Source organism: Pipistrellus kuhlii, unplaced genomic scaffold (genome assembly GCF_014108245.1).
Source record: "Pipistrellus kuhlii isolate mPipKuh1 unplaced genomic scaffold, mPipKuh1.p scaffold_m20_p_1, whole genome shotgun sequence".
In the NCBI taxonomy this organism is placed as follows: Eukaryota; Metazoa; Chordata; class Mammalia; order Chiroptera; family Vespertilionidae; genus Pipistrellus; species Pipistrellus kuhlii.
Genome location: NW_023425404.1, coordinates 29,517,078 through 29,544,913, shown reverse-complemented (window position 1 = coordinate 29,544,913; position 27,836 = coordinate 29,517,078). Strand labels below are relative to the sequence as shown.

At 43.5% G+C, this 27,836-nt stretch overlaps 1 protein-coding gene across 11 annotated transcripts in view; it reads right to left on the bottom strand.

Moving 5' to 3' along the window:
* The window catches only part of NIN (ninein), a 103,073-nt gene that overhangs the window by 17,459 nt on the left and 57,778 nt on the right, over window positions 1–27,836 (bottom strand). For 9 of the 11 annotated variants that reach the window (XM_045580901.1, XM_045580926.1, XM_045580886.1 and 6 more), the window contains 15 exons: window positions 27,178–27,288; window positions 26,702–26,791; window positions 23,608–23,746; window positions 20,200–20,321; window positions 18,565–19,070; window positions 15,264–17,399; window positions 13,877–14,002; window positions 13,699–13,768; window positions 11,803–12,015; window positions 10,014–10,127; window positions 6,801–6,923; window positions 5,692–5,805; window positions 4,774–4,920; window positions 2,284–2,463; window positions 170–319 (listed from right to left, as the gene is read on the bottom strand). In XM_045580901.1, the coding sequence (XP_045436857.1) occupies window positions 170–319; window positions 2,284–2,463; window positions 4,774–4,920; window positions 5,692–5,805; window positions 6,801–6,923; window positions 10,014–10,127; window positions 11,803–12,015; window positions 13,699–13,768; window positions 13,877–14,002; window positions 15,264–17,399; window positions 18,565–19,070; window positions 20,200–20,321; window positions 23,608–23,746; window positions 26,702–26,791; window positions 27,178–27,288 (4,341 nt within the window). The remainder of the gene's footprint in view (window positions 1–169; window positions 320–2,283; window positions 2,464–4,773; window positions 4,921–5,691; window positions 5,806–6,800; window positions 6,924–10,013; window positions 10,128–11,802; window positions 12,016–13,698; window positions 13,769–13,876; window positions 14,003–15,263; window positions 17,400–18,564; window positions 19,071–20,199; window positions 20,322–23,607; window positions 23,747–26,701; window positions 26,792–27,177; window positions 27,289–27,836) is intronic. The other 2 variants (XM_045580903.1, XM_036437183.2) reach the window with 2 other exon arrangements.

Below are 27,836 nucleotides of genomic sequence, written 5' to 3'. Positions count from 1 at the left end.
AGAAAGAAGTATACTGTTTTGACAAGATTACAAAGAGCATAGACATAAGGGAGAACAAAAATAGGCCACTGTGGTCACTTCCTTGGAAGCAGGCAGGGGAAGAAACACACATGTAGGAACACATCACAGTCAGAACGTAGACATGTGGTATAAATGCGTAAAAACTCACCTTCCTGTTTGCAGGAGATCTTTCCTTTTGAAACTGTTCACAGTCTCTTTTCAAGCTCAGCTTCTCCTGCTCTGTGGCCTTCACAGCACCTGATGCATTTACCTGTGTTTGGTGCATGGGGGGAAGAAGGCTGGATTCCAGCTGACGGACCTAACAAGCAAATGTAAGAGGGAGAGATGCTAAGATGATCACCCAGCCAGGAAAACAAACAACGAATGGAAGGAAAGTGTTTATATAGCACTTGTATTATTGTATTAAAAACACTCTTATTTTTTCATTCAAGTCTGCTAGTTTTCAAATCCTACTTTTTTTGTGTGTATCAAAAGATCCGTTCTAGGTAAACCTAATTTTGGTCTGATTGGCTCTAAAAACTCAACACTGTAAGGAACAGACAGGGAAGGAGGGCACTTCCGGCTCTCCCAAACCACTGGAGGAGAGTGAAGGAAGCGGCCGTGGTCCCAGCGCTTTCGCTTGGCCGTGAGCGTGACCTTCTAGGTGTGAATGAGGTGGCGGTGCCACCCACTGTGTATTGGACTGTTCACTCCTGGAACAATATATTTACATCAAACAAGTTCCATGAGGACAGTGACCTTGCCTGTCTTGGGCAGCACCGCAGCTCCAGTGATGGCATGGCTGTTGGCACACAGTAGGTGCTCAAAGTGAAAATCTGTGGCTCGAGGTGATGAAGTAAAGGTTAAACATAGTTGGTTCACTACTTAGTATAAGTAAATAATGTATAAGTAAATAATGTAAACGTCAGTTTAATGGTTGGAAGAGATGACCTCCAAAGACCATTCTAGCGGTGATGGAAGGGGACTTGACGTGGGGCAGTGAACACTCAATACACTATACAGGTGATGTATTATACACCTGGAATCTATATAGTTTTATTAACCAATGTCACCCCAATAAATTCAACTAAAATGCATTTGAGATTCAGCTATGCTGCTGTGTATGCAGGTGCTCATTTTTTCCCACTGCTGAATAGTGTCTGTGGGTACTATCTACATGTGTTCATTTTTTCCCACTGCTGAATAGTGTCTGTGGGTACTATCTACATGTGTGGATGTGCCACAGTTTGTTTTTCCACGTACCAGTTAGAGGGTGTTTGGGTTCTTTCCAATTTGGCATGCCAATTAATAAATCTAATTTAGACATTAAAAAGAGACCATTCTAACCTTTAAAGACCATTCTAAATTTGAAAGGTTTACATCTAATTTTTAAAAACCATTTTAATCTGCAAATCTTAAAATAACCTTTCAAAGTGGGAACCTTTTCTCTTACAAAGAGTTAAAGCAACAAAATTTGAGCCTTGCCTAGCCAGTTTGGCTAGGGTTATAAGAGCTTCAGCCTGTGGACTGAAGGGTCCCAGGTTCAATTCTGGTCAAGGACATGCACCTTGGTTGTAGGCACATCCCCAGTAGGGGGGTTGTGCAGGAGGCAGCTGATTGATGTTTCTCTCTCATCGATGTTTCTAACTCTCTATCCCTCTCCTTTCCTCTCTGTAAAAAAAATCAATAAAATATATTTAAAAAGAAAAAGAAAAGGATTTGAGTCTTGTTCTACCATTTTTGTACTATTAGTCTCCATTCCAGCCTATTGGAAGAGGAATATATGTTAACACTTCCATGAGTTTATGTTTTGGATATGAGAATTAAAATCACAGATTTATTTTTAAAAATGTGTTTTTATTAATTTGAGAGAGAGAGGAAGGGAGAGGGTGAGAGAAAAACATCCATGAGAGAAACATTGACCTGCTGCCTCCTGCATGCCTCCTACTGGGGATCAAGCCTTCAACCTGGGAATGTGCCCTGATGGGGAATTGAACTGGTAACCTTTGGGAGCACTGGATGATGCTCAACCAACTAAGCCATACTGGCTGGGCTATAATCACAGATTTTATTACAGAACTGCTTATACAAAAATGAAAACTATTGCATGAACATACCAGGATAAAATTAAATGAAAGTACATGATAAATTACATATTCTCAAAATAAGTCTGCTGTAACAGAATACTCAAATCCACACCCTAGAACTATTTTAAACATATAAAACATTCATTTTCACCTCAAAGGAAGCATTTTCAGACATATGCCATCGTGTGCAACGTACCTTCTCCCGGGAGTGGGTGAGCTCTGCTTTGGTGTTCTGCACCACCGTTTGGAGTCTCTCGTTCTCTTGCCAAAGCAGCTGCTGTTCCTCATTCCTTAGATGATCCAACTTGTCCCACGATAGCCGCTGCTGCTGGTTGTGGAATCCTGATGGGTGGGGGGCCACTGCTGGGGCCCAGTTCTTAAGAGACAATTGCAGAGGTAAGCCTTAAAAACAAAGCTGATTTCTGTTGTCAGTGTCATGCTTACCTAATGACAATTCTTAGGAGGTACCTTTCAACCTTCACCTTTGTCTTTGAATGGGAGTGAATGTATGTATATGTAGATATAAATAAAACAATGTTATTGGTGTTTGAACAAAAAGAGGTTTGTAAACTCAGTTTAAAATGGTCTTTGGACAGATGCTGACTGAGACTTACGGTGGAACATGCCCACCTGGCAGTGCACCCACAGCCTGCAAAGCACAGGGGAGGCCAGGTCAGCCAGAAGATTTGAGAAGCTGGATGGGAGAAACAAAGACACAAAGAAAAATAGAAGTAGCCAAGGCCTGCTTCTTGAGCAGAACTGAATAGCCATGTCACTCCCCAAGACTGAGGCCTGTCCTTGGCAGTGGGGCTGAGCCCGTGGGCCCCGTCCTGGGTGGGTGGGCCCTCGCCTGCCTGGATGACTGACAGCTCTTGGAGGCCTCGGGCTTTCTGGGTGCCCCACACCACTGTGGCCTGCACACAAGCAGCAGCTGGGGCGAACTCAGGGTCGTGATCAGGAAAACCCGGGGATCCAAGGCACATCCTCCAGACTTTGGGGTTCCAGGAGCCATGGAAACACTCCCTCCCATCCATCCAATGAATACCCATCCGTCTACTGTGGGCAAAGACGAATGCCCGGCCAGTGGGAATGGAGGCTTGGTGGGAGGTGGAGAGCGGGGTCTGAGCCCAGGCAGGAGACCTGCATGGCTGCTCTTAGTGACATCAATGCAATTACTTGTGGAATACAGCAAGGACTTGATGCTACTGTTACCAATTCTCACTAACAATGACAAGACTTACTTCATATACAAGATGGTATGCTTGCACTGCTTCCTTACACCACAAACCTTGGTTTCTGAAGACACTAATGTGATTACTTACCGTTAAATATGTATATTTGTATATCTAATCATTTCAAAACAACAATTCCCCTCTTATTAGCAACCAAAAGACTACTGAATGTAGTTTAGTTTTTATTTGTGGTTGTTTTTTGTCCCTGTCCCACTTGGATTACACAAATTGTTTCAAAGTCACTCAGAACAATTCTCTGTGAGGTTATGCCATTAATTTTGTATACAGAACTGTTTGTTTCTGTTTGTTTTCTGTTAGGAGATGGCTTTTATTCTTTTTTTGTTTAATTTGGGTTTTCAGTTATGTACAATGTTTACACGGTTCCAAAGCCAACTTATGAAACAAGGTACATTGTTTGGTTTGTAAAAAATCAATCAATCAATCAATCAATCAATCAATCAGAAAATAAAATGGTCTTTGGCAAAATGGCCCCATCAAGTCTAATAACAACTGTGATTTTTTGACACGTCCCAGCTCCATTCAGGACACAAGTACATAGAGATTGGTGGCCACACAAACGGCTTCATTCTTATGAAGTTATGCTTTGAATCCAGATAACTGCTCTTCTAACAGAGGACACCGAGGGGACTCAGAAATGCGCTACTAATTTGAACGCTTTCACAAGCTCAATTCTACTTTCATTTTCACATATGCAATCACATCCTTTTTCAGATTCCAAAGCACATGTGACTGAGGCCTGAACACGGAAAAATACTTTAAGCCATCAAAGCGATTTTTTGGATCCTGAAAAATGCTTTAAAAAACAAAACAGGCAACACAACTTGATAAGCCTTTTAAGTTAAAGCATAAAAAAAGAAAAAAGGCACCATCTCATTTTGAGGAAAAAATGTCAGCTCAGAAGTAATTTTTTAAAATGGAAACAACTATTGAGAGAGAAAATAACTGAAGTAATGCCTACTTTTATGGTAAGACAAAATCTTAAAATCTACCTACGGCTGACATCTATAACATTTTCTTTATTTGTGCATAGACGAAGCAGCATTGTGATATTAAGATGAGACACACTTTCTACAACATCAACATGTTTTAATTTTACAACAAAATAGCTTAGTCATGGTCTTCTGACTTTCATAATACGAAAAGTTAACTCATCACGATGGTTCTATTTATATAAAGTTAAGAACCAGTGTCCCTAATCTATGGTGCAGAGGGTGAAATAGTGGGTCCCTTGAGGTTATCGATTGCAGAGGACAGATGAGAGCCTGCTGGGAATGTTCTACATTTTGAACGAGGTTGTGGTTAAACACACACACACACACACAGATATGTAAAATACAATATTTTACATATATATGTATATAAATAATCAAGTTATATGCTTAAAATGTGTACACTTTACTGTATAAAGTTAAACCTCAATAAAAAAAAATTACCTTGTCACCAGCATTCTGAAGTTGCTTACGTAAAGACATCACTTCTTGTTTCAAAGCCTCCTTTTCCTGCTGAGTCACTCGGAGGTCGGATTTGATCCGGGACATCTGCAGGTTTACGTTCTGTAGTGTGTCCTCTAAACTCTGAACCTGCATCACGAAAACAATCTTACACTGTGACCCAGATCCTTGTGGTCTCACCTGTAGCACGTCCAGGTATGATGAACGAGCTAGGACAAGATAACAGCTAGATCCCCTCTGTTTCTACTTATTATATCCAGTGCTCTACAGTGGTCTGTGAAAACCCAGGACATTATCTATATTTATAGGATGTTACATTACATTTATGATGACGATGAACTATGCCTGGAGTAGGTATTGCTGATACATTACCAAGTGATATCTTACAGAACCAATGAGGACCAACTGGCACCACAAAAGCTGGTTTTACCTAATTTTATAGAAATTGTAAGAATTTCTATAAAAGTTTTAGCCTGTGGTGTTGGTTTGTAAAGGGCCTCTTAGATAAAAATAAGAATATATACTGGCAGAACCCTAGCCTACCATGTAACATTTCAATTAAAAAAATTAAATTGGTAAAAGGAATGCTGACAGATGTCTTTAGAATAGGGCATGCACCTGCCTTAGAAATTCCATTTCTAAATTTGGAACAAGCAGTCCTTTTTACACATTATTCACAAGCTTTTATAAATAAGTAACCTCATAATTATAAGATAATCTCATAATAATGAAATTTGAGGGAAGTATTCAAATTATTTCACTAAATTGTAAGTATGTATCAACTACTAGTCAAACTAAATCCGAGTCCTTTTAGGCCACGGGCATTCTTTCCACTGGGGGTTCTGTTGGAAGATGCAGGAAAACATGGCTGTGCAGACGAAGCACGAATTGTCCACACACCTTTTCCTGGGAAGCCGCTAGTTGCAACTTCAAGCTTTCACTCTGCTGTTCCCAAGACTTCTGTTCTTGCTTTATAGCAGCAATTCTGCGCTCTAGATGACTGGATTTTGCCAACTGTTTCAGGGAAAGACAAGAGGTAACAGGGCATCTTTGCAAACACATCTAGTCTCAATTTACATGCCTCCATTTACACTGCAAAGATCAAGTACCATTTATTCACATGGTCCTGTAAAAATTTATTTACAGGAAGAGCAGAGCAAGGCAGAAGAAAGTTTTCCCAACCGACTCGCTTTCTACCTATAATTTGGAGGAGTGTCTTCTCTTTGGGCATTTCCATTTTCCTTTCTCATGGCCTCATATTTTGCAGGTTAGAGATGGTAGACTGGGAGGCAATGAGAAATCTCAAGAGTGTCCCATAATAGGAAAATACAGAGTACCTACTAAGGCAGGCGGGACAAAAGCAGTGTTTTGGATTTGCTAGGGAAAACACTATAGAAAAAAAAAAAGTGTCTATGTACCAGATCTCATATTATTAAAGGCAACAATATATTATCTATGCTATATATAAGTACATAGTGATATCTTTATTTATTTATTTTTTAAAATATATTTTATTGATTTTACACAGAGAGGAATTGAGAGGAACAGAGAGTTAGAAATGTCGATGAGAGAGAAACATCGACCAGCTGCCTCTTGCACCCCCACCCCCCCCACCCCTACTGGGGATGTGTCTGCAACCAAGATACATGCCCTTGACCGGAATCGAACCTGGGACCTTTCAGTCCGCAGGCCGACGCTCTATCCACTGAGCCAAACTGGTCCCGGCCATAGTGATATCTTTAAATAATATTATAGATGAAGTAGCATGGCTACATATTAAAATGAGACAGACTTTATATTACTGTATTTAATGATATAGTTATTAGATAACTACTTTAAACTCCTGTTAAAATCATGGCCTGGGGAGCTCTAAGGTCACAGAACGCCAGCTGAAATGCTATTCCAGGAGCTTCCGGAACAATCAGGCCTGTGTGCTGAAGGCACGGAGAAATGCTCATTATGTTGCACACTATACAATGATGGCAAAAAAGTCATCTTATTTTTACTACCTTATCAACGCAGCTGTTCAATTCTTCGCTCAGAGCTTCCTTTTCTTTCTGCAGTTTTTCATTGTAGCTGAGAACACTAGAAATTTTTTGCTGTAAGTCAGAGAGATCGGGACATCTGCGCAACTGGAAGAGATAAACAAACGAGCCCCCTCACATCTCATGCCGATATTTATACAAAGGTATTTATAAACGGGGCATTTTCAGGGCTGCTGCTATTTCCCTGCCTGTGGATATTTCAGAGGACACATCAACTCTTGGGGACTATAATTAACATTAACAAAATGTTCCCTGCAAATAGTTTCTCTCCATTCTCCAAGGCACTGTTGAGATGTCTGTTCAGATAGATTCAGCCAGACAGACATTGATAAATAATGGCCCCAGCTTTCTGTTTTATGTTCAGGGTAAAATAAATAACATACTGACATCCTGTCATCAATCTAACTTGTGTACATCTAGCACAATACATTTTCCTCATGCTTTCTTAAATAAATCATTTTCAAAAATCTCAGTCAAGGTTATGGAATTGGTATGCACCAAGTACAATGCATTAACACAAGAACAAGGTGAAAGACAAAACGTTATTTATTTATTTTTTTAGCTCGTTCCATATCCCTTCCCTTTGGAAGATGCCCAAACCCACTTGCTTAGGAAAATGTTGTGGTGTGGACACTCTGGCTTCCTCCTTTCCACTTCATGGAATCAGGAAAACCCAAGACTTTTGTTTCTCGTCAGCATCAGCCTTAGCACTATGGACATTTGGGGCCAGACAGTTCTTTGCTGTGGGGTCTGCCCTGTGCACTGTAGGGTGGTTAACAGCATGTCTGGCTTTACCCATCAGATTCCAGTAGCACAGCCCCCCCCCCCTGGTCGCCCCCCCCCCCGTCCCCCACACATCAGTAATAAAAAACACCCCAGACATCACTAAACGCCCAGGGTGGGGGAGCAACCTCCCCCCCTCCCCCACCACTGCTTTGAAGAGACTGGTTTCTTACACTTAACTCGTTTCCACAGTTCATGCATTTTCCATTTCCCTCCACTTCACTTGGCTTCCCAGTTTTCAATGCTTTATTATCATTATGATTTTATGGCCATCTTTCTACTTCCTCCCTTAAGTTCTTTTCCATTTAGCTTTAGGAATATGATGACAAAATAGTCTTAGAGGGCTGACTTTGGCCTTCCACTGGCAACAAATCCAGCATACCTTACAAATCTAAACACGCCAGGAGGATGTAGGGAAATGCGTTTTAAAGCACCGGGGCACTGGCTTAAGGAAGGGCCTCTCCTTTGTTCACCGCCTCGCCTCCCCAGCCCAGAGCCCTCACAAAGCCTGCTAGGCGTCTACGAACAGCCTGGTGGTTTCTGCTGACACTGTTCATGTTTCTTTTCGGTGCAACAGTTAACAAAAGTGCTCTGTGCATGAGGAGTCATTATGTCCCACAGAGCAGCCAGTGCTTCCCAGGTCCAAGCTGTGTGGCTGACACCGTTCCGCTCTGTGATCCAAAGCAGTGCCACAAAACAGCTTCCTGCCAAAGGGAGACGGGGCTCTCCGCTTTTCCAGGGCACAGTTTATGTCAACGCTTCCGTAAAATATGTGCCTTGAAGAAGTGTGGAATGATGTCCTCATCAAGCTCCCTTACTCCCAGCTCTGCTCTTCTCCTCCTGATCTCTAACTTAGCAAAGTCACAAAGCACACATTTCCCCTGCTATGGATTTGGAAGCCATCATTGTCATCTTAGAGGTTGAACAACAGGCCAGCTTTCAAAGGTAACGGAGAAAAGTGTGCCCATCTTCATTTGGATGAAGTTGGTAATAAGAGCTTTGGGATACTTATCCACCAGAGAAGGGCCCTACAAGTTTTGACTTCTGCAGTGTTTATGGGGACTGACAGCTTCTGTTATGGCAGAAGAGAGGTGCTTGGCACAGTAGCATCTGACTTGAAGAGGTTCTATGAAAGTCCCCGTTAGGCAACAGTATTGTGTGAGGGACACAAATTCCCTGAGAATTTTATAATTTTACTAGTGACTGGGAGCCAGCTGTCCTGGATTGTGAGAGCGATGTCTGACATTTCCCTCAAGGGGTCCCAGATTGGAGAGGGTGCAGTATGGGCTGAGGAAACCCCCCAAACCCCGTGCACGAATTTCATGCACTAGGCCTCTAGTTTATTAATAAACTGGGCAGGGACGCACACAGGCAGCACTACATCCCAGGCCAGGGACACAGGCAGGACGCACATAGGCAGTGACGCACCTCTGCCGGGGCACCACTGCTTCTGCTGGGGGCTGCCCCAGGGCTGGCTGCGTGGAGGCCCTCCTGGTGGTGGCACTCCCCATCCACCCGCTCCTGCTGTACATGACTCCTGCTGATGGGTCACGATGTTACAGTGTCCGGGACGATTTGCATATTCCTCTTTTATTATAGAGGATTAGGAAATCAAGACTGACAGGAGTCACTTAGAGGTCAACGTGAACAGAACATTCAGTGGTAGGGACACCGTTATGCTCATAAAATGAACAGGTACAAGAGAGAATTTTATAATCTAAGGAATATAAAGTAATCCATTTGTGAAGCAAATTAAATAAAATATTATAAATCAGTTTTGCTCAAGCAGAAAGATTCCTGTACTCACTGAAAATTTCAGAACCTATAATAATAAAAGTATAATGTGCAAATTGATGAACAACTGTACAGCAGAAAGACCATCTGGACGACTATGCTATGACACGCACCGGCACCAGGCCAGCCAAGGCAGGTGCAATGCGATTGGTCGGGGGCCCCACTATCCACCCACAATTGCCCTGCGGAGGGAGGATCAGGTCCCAGGCTAGCGACACGGTGGTAGGTGTTCGAGGCTGGCCTGGGTGGGTAGTTAATAAAGTTATAAGAAAAAAGTTACCTTCTTTTTAGACAAATTTCTATTACTTTTTCATCTGGTTTGGAGAAAGTAGAACACCAACTTTCTTAAACTGAAGTGGCTGTGGTCATTTACAGCAACAGAATTTCAGTCTACGACATATATAGGTTACAAACTAGAACTAGAGATTTAGCAGTAAAAGCCCTTAAAAATAGACTTGTATTGCAAGCCTTCAACTTTACCAAGCAATGAGCTAGCTGACAGGGTTCAGTGAAAAGGACACATGGTGGCTGGCAAAGCCAGGCCCTCAGGTACACACTGTCCACAGAGGCTCCCCGGGCCGCCCTGAAGCAGCATCTTACCTGCTTCGTTTTCTCCAGTTCACCTTTGAGAAGGAGGTTTTCCTGTTCCACTCTGTGCATCTGTATTTTCACTTCAGAGAGTTCTGCCTCCAAAGAAGACACTAAAGTGGAGGACTAAGAAAAACATTGAAAAGTTAACAGACACATTAATTTAGCCTAAAGGAACTTACTAGGCCACAAAAGGCAGCGTTAGGGGCACAGCAGCACAAATTCAATAACACACTTTTGTTTTTAAATAAGGGAAAGTTTGCTTAGAAAGTTACAGAAGTAGCTGAAACCGGTTTGGCTCAGTGGATAGAGCGTAGGTCTGTGGACTGAAAGGTCCCAGGTTCGATTCCGGTTAAGGGCATGTACATTGGTTGCGGGCACATCCCCGGTGGGGGGTGCGCAGGGGGCAGCTGGTCAATGTATCTCTCTCATCGATGTTTCTAGCTCTCTATCCCTTTCCCTTCCTCTCTGAAAAATCAATAAAAAAAATAAAAAATAAAAAAAAGTTACAGAAGTAGGAGAAAGACCCTTGGTGCATAGGAGAAAGAGAGAGATGTGCCTGTTGAGGGACAAACGAGGAAGGAGAGGCATGGATGTGCTTCAGGATATATATCTATATCTATAACTATATATCTAATATATATATATATATATATATATATATACACACACACACACACACACACACACACACACACATATATATATATATATATATATATATATATATATAGAGAGAGAGAGAGAGAGAGAGAGAGAGAGAATGAACGAGAACCAATGACACCATTTTATGGCCATTCATCCTTATACTGAATATAACCTTTTAAAAGGTTCTCTCAAAAGGCATGAACATGATTTTTAGGGTAGTTTTTGAAGATTTTCTTCAAAAGTTACTGTAAAATAACTCTCTCTTTTGGAGACATACTTGAGGCTATAAAGATCGTGTTTCTCAAATTTTTGCTTATTAATTTTAGTGTCTATCAGTAGGTTTTGTCTACAATTACTACTCTGGTGTTTGCCTACTAATGACTTTCTATTTTTTTCTACGTTTATTAATTGGAATTCTACTCTAAGGAAGACAATACGTCTTCCCCTTTTATTTATTCAGTTTTTTATATTGGTGTGGTTATATAGATATTTATTTTATCCTATGTTTATAAGCTTATTTATTTTATATTTTACTATGATTACTTTGTTGCTGAAAACTGTTCCATCTTTGGCCTAAAGGAGGTTGGGCCCTGTGTCCTTTCAACATGCCCCATCTTTTTTGAGCATTTTTTTCTTCCTGGCACCACGAAATGTTCCAGTCTCATCTTGAATTTTCTTTGTCCCCCAGCCTTGGAATCAATCATTTTTCCAAGGAGCCCTGGTTCCTTTTATAGGAGAAAGGTGTTTAGAAACCAAGATCTGGGCCATCCATAAATACACATCTATATATCTCTATCTATTCACATGCCGGTAATCACACTGCTTTCTTCTTAAATATATTTTATTGAGTTTTTACAGAGAGGAAGGGAGAGGGATAGAGAGAAACATTGATGAGGGAGAAACATCGATCAGCTGCCTCCTGCACACTCTCTACTGGGGATGTGCCTGCAACAAGGTACATGCCCTTGACTGGAATCGAACCTGGGACCCTTGAGTCTGCAGGCAGATGCTCTATCCACGGAGCCAAACTGACTAGGGCCACACTGTTTTCATTACTAAGACTTTATGTACAAGGAATGTAACACAGTGTAAGAACTTCTTTTATTTGTTGGGGTTTCCTCCACGAAGGCTGCGGGGTGGCTGCAGGCCGTACCTGCACTTTGCAGCACTCCAGCTCCTCCTCCAGAGCAGACCTCTCCTCTTCCCACTCCTCCACCACCCCGCACCCTGGCTCCTTCTCCTGGCTCAGCGCTTCCGCCAGACGTTGATTAAGCTCTTGCAGTTCTCTCTGATTTTGAGAGTTCTTTTGGCTAAGTTCCGTCTTCTCCAAATCCAACTGTTGGTTTTTGGTTTTTAATTCTGAAATCTAATTAAAATTGAAATAAGTTTTAAGAACTAGTTACCCTACTTCTGCTAAAAAACAGATTTAGAGACTAATTGGTTTTCCCCTCAATATGTAGAGGAAGTTACACACACACTTAATAACAGAAATAATACAGAGAAACTGTTACACATCCAGCCAGTTCAGAAATGTGTGAGGAAAGGATAGATCCTCAAGTCCAAATCCACGCCACATGAGTAGCCATGGTTCACAGCTGGATACATGTGTATCCCTCCAGATTGCTTTCTATGCATATAACAAAACCCGTACACTGTACATGGAGAGATTTCTTTCTTTATAACAAAAATTGGAATCATTTCAGATGTTTGGACAGCCTGTTTTCCCACTTACCCTATCTTACAGACCCATCTTTTAAATCCGTGCATTCAGAAACCACCATATGCTACATATTTTAGTGGCTGTCGGGTACTCCAAGGATCAAGACATTGCATAATGCATTGAATTTTAATGATGAAGAAATAAAGCAATCTTACACATGTTAGCATTTTGCATTTAGGATCTTTTAGTTTTTTAGCAGTGGGGCTGTTGGGTTAGGAGGCATGCATATACATTACTATTTTTATAGATATCCCCAACACGTCTTTCTCACAGTGCTACCAACTTACAGTTCTACCAGCTAGGGAAGAGCACCTTCATTTCCTCACCACCTCTTTTATTTTGATGAAATCACTTTTTAATTTTTGCTAATCAGAAAAAAGAAACTCATTTAATTTGTACTTCTCTAATCACTAATGAGGCTAACCATTTTTTTTATATGTTGTATTCTTTTTTTTCCCCCCCTGTGACTTGACTATTCATATCAGTTATTCATTTTTCATCTGGGTTTTCCCATCTATATATATAAAAGCCCAGGAACCAGACGGCGGAGTGACCAGAACAACTGGTGGCTATGACACACACTTTGGCAGCCAACCAGGCCCAGATCGCCTCCCCCTCCCACCTTCTTGATTGACCCTAACACCCTGATTGGAGGTGGGACTGGCACCAACTGCCTGTGGCCCCTCCCCCCATTGGCCCGGCCCAATCTGTGCACGAATACGTGCACTGGGCCTCTAGTTTGTTTATGAGTGTACAAAATACATTTTGGACGTTAACACCTTGTCTACTCTTTTCCCAGGATGCCCTGACTGTTCCAGACAGGTTTTTAAATGGCCTTTACCCACACAATTGCATGTTGTGAGACTGTACAAATTGGGCATTGACTTGCACAAGTTATCTAAATAAATCATAATTCTGTTAAAAGATACTAATTGGTAATCTGTATCTGTGAAATTTTGTACTTAACTTTCTGCTTTCAATCCTGGTGAGAAAAGAGGAAGGAGCTAACAGGTGCAACTAACTGTCTGAAGGATAGAACCAGTATGACATGGGTTTGGTTTTACAAGTATCACCTACCCATTCCCACTGACATAAAACTTGTATCAAGCACTCAGAGCCAAGAAATGATAATACATTATTAAACCCATAAGAAATAGAAACTTAGAGTCATCATGAGGTGAGTCTCCATTTTGAGTCTCCGAATTAAAAACCTTACCACCACTCGCTACATGTTATTCCAATAGCATATCCTATAAATCTGTAAATTTCAAATAACAAAAGGAAATTTCAGACTCAAGTAACACTGGGAAGTATGAAATACCTCCTTACCTGTTTCTTTAAATCTTCGACCATCTGCTGAACTGTGGCTTTTTCCTGTTTTATAGTTTCTATATTTTGCCTAAAGGGACAATGAAAACATAAGTAAGAGTTAGATCTTTAAATGTTGAGGTAAAATAGTTTCAGTCCCTGCAAAAATGCCTTCAGAAAACATAAGTATATGTCTTACCACATTTCTTCCTGAGATCCATTTAATTTCTCCAACTGCAGGTTAGAAATGCTATCTTCTTCACTTAGAGTAGTAATTTCATTTCTCAAAATAGAATTTTCTTCTTGAAGCTTCTCAGATTCGTATCTGAAGCAGAGATTTGAAAAGCAGTTACAAGGCGTCTTTGGAAAAATACTTTCTAGTAACTTCCAATGAAACAAGTATTTCATGCCAGTTAAAACGAGAAGTCTAAATTAGTAGTCTCTGTTCTTAGAAATCAAACTATAACATTTTGACTCATTTCTTATGGGAAGTGAGACTCTCACTAAGGCATGAGGGAAGTGTGGCTAAAACACTTGCCCGTGGAGACAGAGGGAGACGCGATGCCCACTCTGGTAGCTGAGCCTGTCTGTGGCGAGCCCACTGCTCTGAGCAAATAACTCCTTCACCTCAGTCTCCAGGCCTGCCTGCTGCCAAGGGACATACACCTTATTACTCAGTTGTACGAGCTTTCGTTTCAGGCCCTGAGGTACCCAGAGAAAGTTAGTTCACTACATGAGTGAAAGGGCCATGCTGAAATATACACAATGTTTACTTTGTGATTTTTTTTTCCATTTCATTACATCATGGTTTTTAGAACGGAAAATCATCTGAAGTAAGAAGAGGAAAAACTACATCCAGAATTAAATTATTTTGTTTCATATCATTAAGATATTTCAGACATGAGGCAATCTTTTACACATTTTTTTTTTTTAAAAACCAAATTGGCTAGAAGACAACTGCCAACATAGTCAAGTGAGCAGTGGTTCAAGTCTTTTTGTTGTCGTCTTTATTTATTAGAATCTGACAGCTCCTCATTTAAATTATATGTTCTAAGAGAAGTTTCTGTTATTTACGAAACATTGGCATGTATCTTCAAGTAGCATCAGGGAAAAAAACTATAAGCTACAAAACACATCTATCCTATATTATTATAAAAAGAGAGTCATCTACCAAGCAAGTTAATAATATACACAAAAGGCATTCATCCTCCTATAGCATGTTTCATCAACATGAGGAAGATAACATTTAGCAACCACAAAAGTTCTACCCGTCCAAAAGAAGGGCTAGAAAAGAGTTAAAGACTCGACACACATGGACGAAGCACGTGGTTAAACAGCAAACACGCTCCATTATCAGCTTTCACGCGTCAACGAGCGACATTTATTTCCTACAGAGGAAGGGGGTGCCTCCTAGGCAAGGTTACTCTACTGGTTAAGGTGACAGATGCAGAAGGAAGTCTAAGGCACGGCTCTCTTCTCGGAGACTAGCAGGTTAGTTAGTGTCTCTAGGCACAGCAAGCAGCGGGAGTTAGAGGTGGCCAGGCGCTCGGCGGGAGTCCGTGGGTGTTAGGAGGTGCATACGTTACCTCAGGAGCTCCACCTTCTGCTGCATCTCACTGCACGTGACCTGCAGGTCGTGCATCATGGCCTTCAGCTCTTCCTCCTTCCCTCCTTGAGCGGAGGCATCTCTCTGCTTCACTAAATCAGCGACTCTCTCCCTCAACTTCCTAGTCAGCTCCTGCAGCCTTTGTTTCTCCAGCTCTAGCTCCGCTATCACGGCCTGGCGCTGGACGTGTCTGTGCTGGAGGCCGAGGAGGGTGGTGTTTTCCTCGATGATCACCTGGCTCTGTTCTCCGGGCTTTTCTCCGCGGGTCTGGACTGTTCTGTGCAGCCAGGCGATTTCGCGGGCTTGGACTGTCCCCAGGATCTGGGTGTCCTCCTGCTCCAGGTACTGGTTTTCTCGATAGTGTTCTTCTATAACCCGGCATACGTTTAAAGCCTTTGGGGAAGGTGCTTCCAGAGTCTGATGGAGCGCAAGTACCTTCCCGCCGGGCCCGGGCTTGGGGGCCGGGTCCTCCAACGGGGCTTCCCACAGGGAGGAGCAGCCGCACCGGAGCCCTGCCCCTTCCTGCAGCCTCTCGATCATGCTTTCCAGCCTCAGCACCACGACGTGCAGCTCCTCGTTTTCCCTCTGGACCTCGTCGTAGCCCTTCTCCAGGCTGAGGAAGGTCTCGGCCACTTCTTCCGCCCTCCTCAGCTCGTCCTGCAGCCGGAAGACCTCGGCGGCCAGCTCCTTGTTGTTCTCCAGGGCCTCCTCGTAGTGCGCCTCCAGCGCCCGCAGCTCCTCCAGCAGACGGTCGTGGTCCCTGCCCGCGTCCTCGTACAGCCGCCTGCACGGGGGAGAGGCCTCGGCGATCCTCTCCAGCACGCCCAGCTTCTTCTTCAGCACGGACACGTCCAAGAGCAGCTCCTGCTTCTTCTCGGAGGCTCGATCGCAGTCTGCGCGCAAGGCCGTTAGCTGTTCCCGAAGCTGAGAGACCTGACTCTTCAGGTCCCAGGTCTCCGTCCGGGTCTCGTCGCTGTTCTCCAGCTCGGAAAAACTCCCCAGGGACGCCTCGGACGCCTCTGCTCGGGCCTCCTCCCGTCTCCGAACAGAGCTCGTCCCCGTGCTCCCCCGATCCCGGGCCTCGTCGCCTGGCAGGTCGCTCGGGACGCCTCCTGCCCGCTTGCCTCGGTGTTTACACGGTTCGGTTGGTTCCACAGAATTTCCAAAGAGCCCGCCGGTGGCCTCCTCGAAGCAAGAGGACGCGACGGACCCTGGCTCCAGCTTCTGCAGCCTCTGCTGCAGTCTGGAGATTTCGGCGGCCATCCGCACGTTTTCCTTCACGGCCTGCTCGTGCGCTCTCTGCAGGCTCAGGAGGACATCTCCGTTCTCCTCCAGCAGCTGCTCTCCTTGCTGGAGCAGGGACAGGGCTCCGCTGCTTCCCTCGGCCTCCTCCCCTCCCGCGTCCTGGCCGCCATTCGGAGGCCCGGAGGGAGGCGATGCCACCTGCTGCAGCTCCTTAATCTTATCCTGAAGCCGGGCGATCTCCGCGCTCAGCTCCGCCCGCTCCCGATCTGCGTTCTCGCAGGTCGCCCTGTGGACGCCCTCCAGGGCCAAGAGCTTGGACATCATGTCCTGCCTCTCCTGGTCACGTTCTGCCTGCAGCCTCTCCAGCCGCTGGCTGGCCAGCTGCTCCGAGGCGCCCGCCTGGCGCAGGGCCTGCTCGCGGTCCTCCCGCTCTCTCTGGTGAGCGCGCTGCAGCTCCAGGAGCTGGCTGGACAGGAGGCTTTGCTGCCTTCCGGACGCCTCTCTCAGGTCTTCCAGGTCTTTGAGCAGCTGCTCTCTCTCAGCAACCACGCCACCGAGGTGCTCTTTGTACGTCTTCTCCAGCACCTCCCTCTCCTGGGTCAGGACCAGGGCCGTGGCCGCCTCTCTCCGCAGCGCCTCCTGCAGCCGCTCCTGGGCCTCGGCGCCCTCCTGCGCCAGCTCGTCCTTCTCGAACTGCCACTGGGCCCGCTCCTCGCGCTGCTGCTCCCGCAGCTCCGCCAGCTCGCGGCGCAGGTGCCTCTCCAGGCCCTGCAGCGCGCTCTCACACCTCTCTGTGACCGTCTGACACTCGGCCCGAAACTGGGCTTCTATCTGACAGGTTCTTCTAGTACACTCAGTCTCCACTCTCCCCCTGGATGGGGTCAACACACAGCATTACTGAAACTGCCGGCAACTCCGGAAGCAAACAAACAAACATTCCCCACGCACAGGAGCGGCTGCCAAGCAAACACGTCCAATACGTTTCTAGAAATCGTTTTCCCGTCTCCCTCTGTGATTCACTTATACGGAGAAGGGATGTCCTGTCTGAGAGCCAAGGCCAGCAGCCATACTGGGAAAGGCTCCGTACTTACTTCTCTCTGCATTTACAAGAAAAATGTGGAAAGGGGGAAAAAAATGCTTTGGCATTCTCCTGGATGCCTTTGGTGTTTAGATTTTTAACTAAACACTGAAACTGATATTTCACGGTACATGATCAAATGCATTGGTAGCCCCCTAACTTGGGAAATAGAATTTGTTTTTCCTTTTAATAAAGTATGTATTGAAGGATAATAATCATGTAAGCCACAAGAATTACAGTCCCTTCTGTTTCTGCCTCGTATTGAATGAGGTAGCACTGAGGCCATCAGAGTGTGAAGCGCCAAGGCCTCCTGTGTGCCTGAGAGTTAGGTGAGCACACAGCAGAGTTCCATAACTCTGGGAGGAAGTGTGACTTTGCCCAGAATGTCGTTTATAAATAGCCTTTCTCAGAAGACAACAGGACAGAATGAGGAAGGGCCCACATTTGCAATAGTCTTATCCTTACCGGTGACCTTAAAGCATACACGTCTGAGCTCCAGTCGGGTGGCTCAGTTGGTTGGAGCATGGTCCCGTTACACCAAAAGGTCTGCAGGTTCGATTCCTGGTCAGGGCACATACCTAGCTTGTGGGTTTGATCTCCAGTCAGGGTGCATATGGGAGGCAACCAATTGATGTTTCTCTCTCACATGGACATCTCTCTCTGTATCTCCCTCACCCTCTCTAAAAGTCAATAAAAACATATCCTTAAGTGAGGATTAAAAAAATAAATAAATACAAGTCTGTCGTCAATCATACTTTCCCCTTTCAAAAGAAAAAGTTTCAATAACCCCAAGACGGTTCATGTCTGAACAACGGCAAAACAAGCTGAAAAACTGAAAAAGCGTTTCAAGGGGCAATTTACTAGAGTCTGATTTACTAGCGTCTCCTCCTCTGCCTGGAACTTCTGGTGCCGGGGACGGACGGCAGCCCAGGCCGCTCCATTTCCCCCTTTTTCTTACCTTTCTTCCTGCAGGTCCCTTTGGTGTTTCTCCGAGAGCTCTTTCCGCAGCTCCTCCTTCTCGAGGGCGTGCCTCTCCGCTAGGCTTCTCAGCTGCTCCTGGTGGAACTGCTCCAGCTCCTGAGTCAAGCCCCTCACCTTCTCTTCTGTCCAGGCAGGGCCGTGAAGAAGGCCCTCCCTCTCTCGGGCGAAGCTCTCCTCCGCCTGCCCCAGTCTGTCCTTGAGCTCGGCTTCATGTTCCAGCCTCAGCGTCTCCTGCAGGAGGGACTTCTCCTCGTCCCACCTCAGCTGCAGCTGCTTCTTCTCCTCCTCGTGTTTGCTGCTGGTTGTATGTTGTGCCTCCTGGAGCACCACCGCCTGGCCTCGGAGTTCTGCGATTTCATGGTTAAGGTCGCTTATTTGTTTCTCCAGGACGTGCACTTCATTCTCATACCTTTGCCTCATGGTCTCCTGCTCCTTTTCACAGGCAGCCTTGGCTTCGTCGAGCTGCTTTTCGTAATGGTGCACCTGAAGTCAGAAAGCAAAACCACCGCAAGGTCACTCAGCTCCAGGCTGTGGAAATGTGATGGGGCAGAAGTACTTCCTTCCCTACAATACATCCCTCAGCAGTCCCATTTCGTTTTAAAGTAACAATTAAAAAACACATTAAATAAGATATATGTACATCAGGCATGGTTTGCCTTCCTTTATTTTAACTTGGCTCAATTGTATTAGTTTCTGAACAACTCTATTAAAACTGACTAGACCTTCCCCTAGATGCCATTGGTCATCCCAGGCATCCTTTCCTACTGTGAACTTAGGGGCTTCACACACTTAATTAAATTCACATATTTATTGAACACCTATCAGGCACTCTGCAAGCCTCATGGGGACACAAAGATGGGTAAGACATAGTCCCTGCCACCAAGGAGAAACCTGTCTAGACATGGTTATGACAAACAGAGAACAGTACTACGAGACAGAATTAAAAAAAAAATTATATATGTATGGTACAGAAGAAAGAGCAACAATGTAACCAGGGGATTCAAAGGAGGGAAAAAGCATCTTTGGAGGGGTAGTTCAGGAGTGGGTTCAGCAAGAGGAAAACATTTTATATAAACTCTGAAGGGTAAGTAGACTTTCAAGAGAGAGAGAAATAGCATAGCATGTGATAGCATGAGCAAGAGAGCACAGTGTGATGAAAAACAGAAAACCACCTGGTTTGACTGGCAGATAGGATAACTCCAAGGAATGGTAAAAGAGAAAAATGAAAAATGTAAATTGAAGCAGCAAGATTAAGGAAGGGGTTTGGAGGCCAATATTCAGAACTTGTAACATAATTTAAGAGATATTGTTATAGTAAAGGGCTTTTTTGTTTTTTTATTTTATCAAGACATTTTTTAACAAGTTGAAAATGTAATGGCCTTCGAGTTCTATGCTTGCAGGAAAATGAAGATCTTACATTTTGGAGAAACTCTGAGGAAAAGGTCTCACCTTTGGCCTATGAAACCATCCTGAGGAACTTGGGTTCCCGGTAGCCACCAAGATACAAGAGAAAATATATAGAAAATGCTGCTGTATGAGAACAAAGAACTAAGAATCTACTACATGCAAAAGCCTATCAAAGAGTTAGAGGACAGGATTGGTAAGGACTTACTTTATCTTCAAGCTCCAGTCTTAGGTGACACAAGTCCCTCTGATGATGTTCTTTCATCTGTTCGATGACCAGCTCTGCCTCGAGGCTCATATTCAGTGGATTGCAATCTTCAGAACCAAGCCCTGAAAATACATGAGATCTACTGACCCTGATCTTTCAGTAACACAGTTGGCACCAGAGGAGGAATATCCATTGAATAAAGGAATAATTTTAGCCTAAATTGCCACAGATGAAATCTACTAGGAAACTGTAGAAGGCAAGAGAAGTCTCTTCTGTTTTTGAGCATTAGGGAAAACAAGAGAAACATGAAGGTGAGAAGATTCTGTCACGTACAGTCAATGCACCAAACCTTACAGAATCCATCTTTTTGGACAGTAGATGTGGAAACTCTCTCCTAAACAGCATTGTCTCCTAACAAAAGTGCTGTGGACTGAAGTAGTTTGGTCAAATCAACCAGCCTTCTCTCCATCCAACAAATACCTAGCTACAAATTAGGTAGGGAGAGAGGTCCAAGATGGTGGCAGAGTAGATGGAAGGTACATGGACCTCCTCCTAGGACTAAACTGGAATTAAAATTAAAATATAGAGCAATCAACTATAATAACCAAACAAAGACTATTTGAACAGAAGTCTTATAACCAAGGATTTACACTGGTAGTAAGGGAGGAAACATGAAAAGGCCTGGCCCTGTTCTCAAGGGCTGCAGCTGAGAATCTGGTGGGATATCTCAGCTGCAAAGGTCCCCTCTGAGGAGCATGGGGTCTCAACCTCATACTAGACTCCCCATCCAAGAGCACCAGAGCCAGCAAGAGGCATTCACATAACATCAGGAGGGATTCTATCCACCAGGGAGAGACAGGAGTCTGCTATTTGGGACACAGGTGCCCTCCTAAAGGGATAACACACAAAATTTCGTTTGCAGCCACTCAACCTGCATACAGGTGGAGGGAGGGCAGAGCATACTAAAATCGTGTGAGGAGAGATGGGAGGGTTGTGGTTCTGGGGAAAGGGATGATGGAACAGTTTCCAGAATTCCTGTAATGAGTCACTTTTCCACAATGGCATCTTCCCACTTTTCCATCTTTCTTGGGTGGAGCATGCCACTCCATACAAAAAGAGAATCTTAAAAGCAGCAAGAGGAAGACAGTTATCTACAAGGAAGCTCCCATAAAACTATAAGGTTATTTTTCAACAGAAACATTTCAGGCCAGAGGGCATTGTCATGAAATATCCAAAGCAATGAAAAGCAAGGACCTATAACAAAGACTATTTTACCCAGCAAAGCTATCATTTAAAATTGAGGGAGAAATAAAGAATTTCCCAGACAAGAAAAGGCTAAAGGAGTTCATTACCACCAAACCAGTATTTCAAGAAATGTTAAAGGGTCTTCATTGTTAAGAAGAACAACAATAACAACAGAGGAACATAGTTATAATGAATAAAATTAAAATGACAATACATATGTACCTGTCAATATCCACTTTAAATGCAAATGGCTTAAATGTTCTAATTAAAAGATATAGGGTAGCTGAATGGATAAGAAAACAAGACCCATACATATGCTGTCTATAAGAGACCCACCTCAGCCGAAACCGGTTTGGCTCAATGGATAGAGCATCAGCTTGGGGACTGAAAGGTCCCGGGTTCGATTCCGATAAAGGGCATGTACCTTGGTTGTGGGCATATCCCCAGTAGGGGGTGTGCAAGAGGCAGCTGATCAATGACTCTCTCTCATCGATGTTTCTAACTCTCTCTCTCCCTTCCTCTCTGTACAAAATCAATAAAATATATTAAAAAAAAAAAGAGCCCCACCTCAGAATGAAAGATATACACAGACTAAAAGGATGGAAAAGATATTTCATGAAAATGGAAATGCAAAAAAATAAAATAAAATAAAAAATAAAAAGCTGGGATAGCAATACAGATTTAAAAAACAAAGGCTATAATAAAAGACAAAGAAAGACAAATAGGGCGTAGATTGGGAACACAGATATAGGAAGTCTGGGGGAAATCTCAACTCAACTGTGTGAGTTCACCTCCACAGTGACCCAGGATGATGACTAAGAGGGACGTTGAAATGTAAAGTGTTAAGTTGGGGGCTGAGCGAGTACATAGACAAAATGATTAGAGCTAATATTATGTAGAAATCTTTTAAGGCGGGGGACTCAAAAGTGTTTTTCAGCCCTAGCCAGTTTGGATCCTAGGTTCAATTCTGCTCAAGGGCTTGGTTACAGGTTCCAGCCCCAGTCAATACACATGCAGAAGGCATCCAATCAATATGTTTCTCTCTCTCTGTCTCTCCCCCTGCCTTCCACTCGCTCTAAAAATCAATGAAAAATTCTCAGGTAAGGATTAACAACAAAAAAAGTTTTTCATGTGAGTGTACAAAGGCAGATGGGCATAAATCTTGCATCTAGAATTTACAGTCTTGCTTTGAGCTGTTTTGCTTTATATTTCATGGCATATCCTCAACTGGAGAGGAATAGTGCACCCCCAACACTTGGTCACCTATGGAAAAGTCCAGAAAAGCTTCTGCTATGTATCATATTATCAGTGGGGCTCCATCCTTACACTACAGAAAAGCTACAGATTGAGAATCAAAAGAAAAGTCTTAAGGCTTCTTCTTGTCTTTCCCCCCATCCCTTATTTATTCTAGAATAAATAGGTGAGGAGAAGAATAACTCTTTATAAGGACCTGTACTCCTGTAATAACTATTAGTGGGCAAAAGTATTTAAAACAGGAGAGTTTATTATGAGCCCTTTAGGCAATTCCAACTCAACACACTGGAAGAAAGAGGCAGAAGATCAGGAAGGAGGAAAAGAGTTGATAATAAATAGAGGAAGGCTCCCTAGCCTTGCCACTCAAAATCTTCCTCAAAGGCACAGATAACCAACACATTTATTTTATTTATTGTTTTGCAGAGGCAATATAGACATTTAACATAGCCAGCACAAGAAAACCAAATTCTGTGGTCTCTGGCGCCCCCACTTCCCACCCCTCTCCCCCTGTGCAAATCATCATCATCATCATCATCACCATACCAGTCATTCACTCTTTTAGAAAGGGAGAATTCAGCAATAGTTCAGTGTCTGAATCCTAATACTCCCAAGGCCTGGATTCTCAGACTTGTAGCCAGTTTCTTTTTTTAAACATAGCAAATATTTTTGTGGTTTGATTTTCCCATTCCTTGGTTGTTACATTATCAAAATTAGATAGAAATATTCTCATAGAGACTTCAAGAATGAATGAAAACACAGACCACAGTGAAATAGCTCAAGAAAATAGTACTGCCAAAGTCTTTCTCTGTTGTTATTGTAGCCAGAGTTTATCTGTTCTACATTCAACCGTGGCTCTAAAAGGCAAGTCAAAGGCAGAGACTCTGAAAAGATGGTGTCTGAATGGCTTACCCTGGTCAGGCTCAAGGCAACCGCTGTTAACACCAAGTTCTTCTGACAATGTGTCCTTCAAGGGAAGTCTGGAAACTTTGCCTTGTGTGCGATATTCTTCCAGCTCAGACTGGAGTTCATCCACTTGGTCTTGTAATACCTGGAGTTTAAAAACCAACATGAGTATTGGAGGTGACACCAAGCAACAAAAGAAAGTCTTTTGGGTTTCAAAGGTTACCATCAAACAAAATAAAACAAAACAAAACAAAACAAAACAAAAAACACCTAGATAATGGGAGGAAAGTTTTTGCAAATTATATAAGGGACTTGCAACTAGAATATATAAAGAACTATTAAAACTCAACACTAAAAAGACTAACTCACTTTTAGGCAAAGGATCTAAATAGATATTTCTCTAAAGTGGATATATATACCAATAAACAAATGAAAAGACACTCAACATCATTAGCCATCAGGAAAATGCAAATCAAAACTACAGTGAGATGCCGCTTCAGAGCTGCTAGCATGGCTATAATAAAAGAAGGCTTACAATAGTAACTACTGGCCAGGTTGTAGAGATGGAACTCTCATACTGGTGGAAATGTAAAATGGTGCAAACCCATTGGAAATAGTTTGGCACTCCCTTAAAAAGTTAAACATATAGTCATTGTATGACCCAGCAATTCCAATCCTCAGTATATACCTAAGAGAAATGAAAGCATATATCCACACAAAAACTTGCACGCAAGCATTCACATCAGCATTATACACAATCTTCAAAACAATCCAAATGTTCATCAACTAATGAATCTATACTAATAAAAGGGTAATGTGCTAATTAGGCATCTTCCAGACGTGTCCTTTTGGACAAAGCCATGGTGGCGGGGTGGCCAAGGCAAAGGCAGTTAAGGGTGATCAGGCTGGCAGGGGAGGGCAGTTAGGGCGATTAGGCTGGCAGGGGAACAGTTTGGGGTGATCAGGCAGGCAGACAAGCCATTAGGAGCCAGTGGTCCGAGATTGGAGAGGGTGCAGGCTGGGCTGAGGGATCCCTCCCCCACTCCTTCTGTGCATGAATTTCGTGCACTAGGCCTCTAGTGGATAAATAAAATCTGGTACAGTCATATTGATATAATGGAATATTATTTAGCAACTGAAAGAAATGAAGTACTGATACATGCTACAGCATGGGTGGACCTTGAAAACATTATGCTAAATGAAGCAAGCCAGATACAAAGGACCACGTATTATATAATTCCATTTATAGGCAATGTAAAGAACAGGCAAATCTAGAGAGACAGAAAGTAGGTGATTAGTTGCCAGGGCTGGGGTCATGAGAGAAAGTATAATAAAGTGGAGTAAGAGTTTCTTTTTGTGTGACGAAATGTTCTAAAGTGGATTATGGTAATGGATTGCACAATTCTGTGAATATGCTAAAAAACTGTGATTTGTACACTTCAAATGGGTGAACTATAAAATTATAAAAAGCTTTCAAGAAAATAGAGAAGTGGATGGATTTGGGGAATTTTTGGAGGTAGAACTGACAGATTTTACTGATGACATAATTCACTTTAAAGACATATAAAAACACTTCTATTTGATTAGAGCCAATAGCCAAACTTAATTGTAAAAGTAGCATGAATATTCCGACCACCGTTTAGGCCTGATCACACTGTCCATAAAAGTGTCCTTCCCAACCGCTCGCCTGCCTCTCCCTGAATGCCCCTAAACACTTCTGCCTGCCAGCCTGATCACACCCTAACCACTCCCCTGCCAGCCTGATCGATGCCTAACTGCTCCCGGGCTGGCCTGGTCCCCCCTAACTGCCCTCCCATGCAGGCCTGGTCCTCCCCAACTGCCCTCCTCTGCTGGCCCGGTCACCCTAACTGCCCTCCCTGCAGGCCTGATCACCCAAAACTGCCCTCCCCTGAGGTCTGGTCCCCCTCCAACTGTCCTCCCCTGCAGGCCTGGTCCCTCCAAACTGTCCTCCTCTGTAGGCCTGGTCCCCCCAACTGCTCTCTCCTGCAGGCCTGATCACCCACTACTGCTCACCAGAAGGCTTGCCCCCCTCCTCCCCCTATAACTGTTCTCCTCTGCATGCTTGGTCCCCTCAACTGCCCCCCCCTCCCCATTGCAGGCCTGGTTCCTCTTCCCCATCCCCTACCCCCCCACCCCAAATGCCCTCCCTTGCTGGCCTGGTCTCCCCCAATCGCCCTCCTCTGCTAGCCTGGTCATCCCTAACTGCCCACAACTTCTCTCCCCTGCCATCCATCTTATTTCCACATGGGGGCAGCCATCTTGGTCTTGGAGTGATAGTCAAACTGCATATTACTCTTTTATTAGATAGGATGTGCATATATATTTCCTGAGAAGGCAGACTATGAGCAATCTCAAAAGGAGGTGATGTTCTCATTTCTCTGACTGTTCATCTATAGCAGTCAGAACTCAGTTACGCTTACCTTGTTAGAATAAAGAAGTCTTTGTGATTTAAGAAAAAATAATCCAAATACCTAAGCTAAAAAACTCTATATTTCTATTATTTATATAAGGATTTTTTTTTGTCTCTTCTGGTAGTAATTTGTAATTATTTACTAGCTAAAGATTTGCATGGTTTCTGCTTCATTTGCATTTTATAAATAAAATAAGGAATCTAATCTGAAAAAAACCCCCACGGGACAAAAGCCAACTACATCCAATTAGGTCTGTAATGATGAATCAGGAAAGGCTAATTTTGGAATAAACACATCAACATGACCGCAGAGTCCTCTACTTGGAATAAACCATATTTTCCTCTAAGCACCGATAATTTCCGACCTAGATAAAGCAGACTTAGATGCAGTGTGCATGATTCCCTAATATTTCAAGATACTAAATAATAATATTAACAGCTAGCATTTGGGTTAAGTGCTTACCATGTCCCAGGCTCTGTTCTATGCACTTTCCACTCAGTTACTCATGGAATCATCACAACAACCCCATTATTTTTACCTCCTCCCTATGAGGCATCGAGGCTCCCACAGGGTCAGTGACTTGCTCATGGTCACACAGCTAGGAAACCGTCAAGCGGGGTTGGAACCCAGGCATGCCTCCACTTGCTAAGTCCTCTCCAGCCACTCACCCTGCACTGCTGCTCATATTCATTCCTCATCTGTGTCAGCCTCTCTTCTTGCAGGAAGAATTCAGCACTGCTGGGGTCAAGGTCACCAAACTAGAGAAGGAAAAGGAGTAAGCTGTCATTTTCCCAGTGTCCTTCTTTGACCTATAACATTCCAAAGGTCCCAGAGCCTGGTGTTCACCCAGTCGCTTGAGTATGAAAGGAATGTGACATTTAAGTAGGAACACTACCAACGGGATGATGGGAAGAACATTCTAGAGGGGTGTGTTCAGCTAACCCAGGGATCATTTCTCAGTGCCATGCAATGGTTTCCTCACATCCAACCTCTGAAATGAAATCTCTGCCAAGAGGGACTGCTTTCCCTCAGCCACCTACAGCCTTCCCTAGCAGACATTTTCTTGGTGGCACTGCTCCCGCTCTTCTGCGTAAACCACACTTAGGTAGCTGGGTATCAGGAAGTCACATTTAAACAGATTTACCTTTTCTGCTAACACATTTTCCAAATTTCGCTGAAGTCTGTTTGTCAGCTTCTCATACTCAGCCAGCTTCTCCGAATTTTCCAGCAGCTCATTTTCTAGTCGACTGTTTTCCTGAGGAAATTTGGGGAAATCAAATAGGCACAGATTGAGAAATAAGAAAACTGTTGTACCATTTTATAGGAGGCACACAAATCAGTGCTCTGGATTGAGAATTTGTTCATTTTGAAAGTTTCAGATTAGACAAAAGTAAATATTTTTTAAAAAATGGATGTTTATCTTATAATCTAAAAGCCTGCCTCCTTTTTCTTTTTTTTCTTCCTTTCCTTTTTTTTTTTTTTTTTTTTTTGATCCTATAGCACTGTGCTGTCCAATAGGGAGCCACTGGCAGTCACGTGTGGACACTGAGTACCTGAAACACGCACAGTGCTAACTGAGGCGTGCTGGAAGTGTAGAACACTCCCCCGATGCCTAAGAGTTAGCACAAGAATATAAAATTGTTCAGTAATTTTTGTATACTGACTCCATCAAAATGATATTTGGAGATACTGCTAGATTAAATGATTTAAAATTAATTTCACCTGTTCTTTTAAACCTTTTAATGCAGCTATCTGAAAATTTGAAATTACATTAATGGCTTGCATTATCTTTCTTCTGGACAG